Source organism: Ammodytes marinus (genome assembly GCF_949987685.1).
Source record: "Ammodytes marinus genome assembly, chromosome: 17".
NCBI lineage: Eukaryota > Metazoa > Chordata > Actinopteri > Uranoscopiformes > Ammodytidae > Ammodytes > Ammodytes marinus.
This window is the reverse complement of record NC_137221.1, coordinates 2,899,132-2,903,651: the sequence shown is the minus strand read 5'-3', so window position 1 is coordinate 2,903,651 and position 4,520 is coordinate 2,899,132. Positions and strand designations below refer to the sequence as shown.

At 37.8% G+C, this 4,520-nt stretch overlaps 1 protein-coding gene across 1 annotated transcript; it reads right to left on the bottom strand.

Moving 5' to 3' along the window:
- Nucleotides 1–1,035: 1,035 nt before the first annotated feature.
- On the bottom strand, nt 1,036–3,029 carry LOC307264071 (pro-opiomelanocortin-like; the record flags this gene model as incomplete). Its single annotated transcript, XM_080045383.1, has 3 exons — nt 1,036–1,248; nt 2,044–2,334; nt 2,913–3,029. The coding sequence occupies 3 exons, from the start codon at nt 3,027–3,029 to the stop codon at nt 1,036–1,038; spliced, it is 621 nt and encodes a 206-aa protein (XP_079901509.1).
- Between the last annotated feature and the right edge of the window lie 1,491 nt (nt 3,030–4,520).

Genomic DNA, 4,520 nt, shown 5'->3' with positions numbered 1-4,520 from the left:
ATCATAATAAATACATAAAAATCTAATGAATTGTGTTTGTATCATTGCAAGAATAATAATTGCTGTGTTTCGTTGCTTTTACTATTTTGAAAACAGTCGATCCAATAAATACTCAAAGACTGAGTTTGTCTTTTCGGAAAGATCAGTTGGATTTGATCAGATTAGGATTTGAATTTTTGTACGTTCTGTGACACAAAGTATTTACCGTGATGTGCGGTGAGGTCAGTGAGTGGGTGCCCTGCCTACCCAGACCGCACGTCACTGAGTATTTATAAAAACACAATGGGTGTGTTCAAAAAGTCCTACTAACGTCCTACTCATACTAAAAGCCCTACTAACGTCCTACTCATACTCACTTTTATGTCAATTTGAGTATGTTGTGGTTGTGTATTCGAGTTTGTGTAGGCAAGAAATGCCTGGATGAGTACTTACTTCCGGGAAGATTTTGTGTATGGGAAATAAAAACTTACACTTATGACTTTTGCTTGCAAATAACTTTATGTTTTCATGTCATTTACAAATATTTACATGAATCGATATACAAAACATTTCAGATCCCTTAGGGTAGTTTTTTTTTAAACGTAAAACGTTTAATTCTTATGCCAACATTTTCTCCTCACGATCCGCTACCTGTCTGTACGCTACTGAGATATTCACTGATTTTGACAACATGCACTCTCCAGAATCACTGACTCCACCTTTAAACAAGTGGTTGTAGTTGCTTAACCTAAACATTAAGCAGAGTAGAACACACACACACACACACACACACACACACACACACACACACACACACACACACACACACACACACACACACACACACACACACACACACATTAATCAAATTACTTCTCCACTTGAATTTTTTTTAATAAAGTATATAACTTATGTTATAGTAAGTAAATACATTTTAAAATTGACTTGACTCCACTTTTAAGTCAGGACTTGTTGGCCAATCTTATGAAATCTCTCTCTCTCTCGCTCTCTCTCTCTCTCTCTCTCTCTCTCTCTCTCTCTCTCCCCCCTCCCTCACTACTGCGGCCCCTCCTTGTTAATCACGTTTTTAAACAGCGTAAGCAGCGGCCTCTGACTCTGCTGTTCGTCCCAGCTCTTCATGAATCCCCCGTAGCGCTTGCTCGCGGGCGGGCCGCCCCATCGGAAGTGTTTCATCTTGTACGTTCCGTCTTTCTTCTCGTGATCGTTGTCGTCCGAAAGATGCTCCACTTCCGGCTCTTCTACCTGGTCCTTCAAAATAAAATAAAATAAAAATCAATTTGTATTTATTATACAGCTTCGGAAAAAATCAAGAGACCACTCCAAATGTTCAGTGTCTCTTGTTTTATTCTTTAGAGGCATATGTTTAAGTAGAATGAACATGTTGGTTTTATAATATAAACTGACAACATTTCTACCAAATTCCAATACATTTGCTGTCATTAAGAGCATTTTCAATAAGTTATGTAGAGATGAAGATTGAAGAAAAATCCAGACTGGTCTCTTAATTTTTTCCGGGGCTGTATAGCCAATTTTTTCAGAAATAGCCATTCTCCTCGGTGGGCTTCTCAATCCATAGGCTATACAGTATGACACCCTACGCCCTTAGACCCTTAACTCGACTGAGGTAGAACGCCCACAAAAAAAAATTATAAAGCTTATAACGACTTATAGCAAACATGGCAACGCTCGTCATCATGTGTTTTACCTTCTCTCTTTTTTTTTTTTTTTTTTTTTTTAATCTTTATTGAATCTTTATGATACGATACAAAAACAACACACAACAAGCCATTAATATACAGCTCCGGAAAAAAATAAGAGACCAGTTTGGATTTTTCTTCAATCTTCATCTCTACATTACTTATTGAAAATGCTCTTAATGACGAAAACATGTATTGGAATTTGGTAGAAATATCAGTAGTTTATAGAATAAAACCAAAATGTTCATTCTACTCAAACATATGCCTATAAATAGTAAAACAAGAGACACTGAACATTTGAAGTGGTCTTTTAATGTATTCCAGAGTTGTATATCATGTATTTTACCTTCTCATCCTCCTCGCTCACTATCAAGTCGCTTGGCAGTTCGCGCCGTCGCATCTCTCCCGGGAAAACCTCGGCGGATTCTTCTTCTACTCCGTTAGAAGTGTAGACTTTGATGGGCCGGCGTTTCCTGCCCACAGGCTTTCCCCAGCGGAAATGCTCCATGGAGTAGGAGCGCTTGGTTTGCTGCTGGGAGGAGGAGGAGGAGGCGGGAGGAGACAGTAGGGAGAGCGGGGGAAGCGGGGGAAGCGGGGTGTTACCGGTCAGCTCCGCGCGACACAGCAAGATGCAATCCTACAGGAAGAGAGAGAGAGAGAGAGAGAGAGAGAGAGAGAGAGAGAGAGAGAGAGAGAGAGAGAGAGAGAGAGAGAGAGAGAGTATAGCCAAAGGGAAGAAAAAAAATAGAGGACGTTTTTTTTTTAAATTTAAATTGAAAAATGATTTTAAAAATTTTATAGAAAAAAGAAATTATAAAAAAAAGTAATATTTTTGTCTATTATGCATTTTGACAATAAAGTCGAAATGGTGTCTTTATTCTTAAAGAGCATATTGAAAATAATAGATAAATAAATCAAATTCATCCTCGTATTTTTTTTCTTCCCTGTGGCCCTAATAGTTTTCCGTAGGAGAGAGAGTTTTGTATTAAAAGGAATAGTTCAACATTTCATATATTAATTTAGGCTTTTTTCGATTCATTATAAATAAACTGCTCACTTCACCTTTAAGCTTAAAGGGCTTCTGTAAAGTGTGTGTGTGTGTGTGTGTGTGTGTGTGTGTGTGTGTGTATGTGATAATGTGTGTATGTGATAACGTGTGTGTGTGTGTGTGTGTGTGTGTGTGTGTGTGTGTGTGTGTGTGTGTGTGTGCGCTACCATCAGGCTGCTCTCCGAGTTTCCCTCCTGACAGCTCGGATGTTCAAAGCATTGAGTGGCGGATCCGTTGGCCACGCCCACCACCGCCACGGCAACCAATAGCCACACAGGACACATTATCCTATCGGCAAATCACAGACAGCAACACATGCGTTATTATAATATATACATACACAGAATATATCCTTTATTAATTCACACAGACATTAGTATTATATATATATACAGCTCCGGAAAAAATTAAGAGACCAGTCTGGATTTTTCATAAATCTTCATCTATACATTACTTAATGAAAATAATGCTCTTAATGCCACAAAGCGTATTGGAATTTTGTAGAAATGTTGTCAGTAGTTTATGTTATAAAACCAAAATGTTCATTCTACTCAAACATATGCCTATAAATAGTAAAACGAGAGACACTGAACATTTGGAGTGGTCTCTTATTTTTTTTCCAGAGCTGTATATGTTAATCATTTATTTATTATTTATCCATCTTTTCCAATGATGCCCTGATTACAGCGCAATCCCAAAATTACAGTTGGCTACATATAAATGATATGTTCATAGAATTATATTGGCCCCCTCTGCAACAGTACAATGGTGACCTCTGCTACAGCCACGTCTCTCCCAAACTCCTTATAGTGACTGATGGCCATCTCCATAAGGTAACACACTAACTATGCAGAAGTACCTCATACAACCACACTTCAACAATACTATTGAACTATTCATTTAAAAAAATAAATAAAAAAAAAAAAAAATAGTGCCCAAAGCTTTTACTGAACAGATTTTGGTTACAGCCCTTTTTTCATTTTATAAATCAGAAAATACTTTTAACCGTAAAAGAAAAAAAGAGTTGGTTAAACAAACACCTAAATGTTAATTCTGGACCTTTTGATTTATCCTAGTATGAAAGAAGACATGTTATGGAAGCAAAATTGCCAAAAATCTCAAGATTGAGCTACGCTTGTAATTTCTAATTTTTTTTTGCCTGAAAATGATACACATAACACATACACATACAAAAACTGAAAGCTACATTGGTAATTAATTAAGTACCAGCCTGTTAAACATGTTTTTTTCAATGATTTAGACATTTTAAATACAAAAAAATATTAAATAAATTAACAAATACAAACAAAGATGTATACAACATATAATTAAGATACTTACCACTTGTCCTGTCTCAGTTTGTGTGATGTCGTTTCTGGTCGTCGGTTCGTTGGATTTCTCTCTTGCTCCACTTTTGTCCCTCGAGCCGAAAAAAGACGGTTTTATATGTTGTCAGCCAAGGACATACACACAGACACACCCACACACACACACACACACACACACACACACACACACACACACACACACACACACACACACACACACACACACACACACACACACACACACACACACACACACTCAAACACACACACACACACACACACAAACACACACACACACACACACACACACACACACACACACACACACACACACACACACACACACACACACACACACACACACACACACACACACACACAGATGAGGACGTCATTCTTAAGCAATCAATTAAATATCAACCCCTACTTCGACCCACCCACCCACAC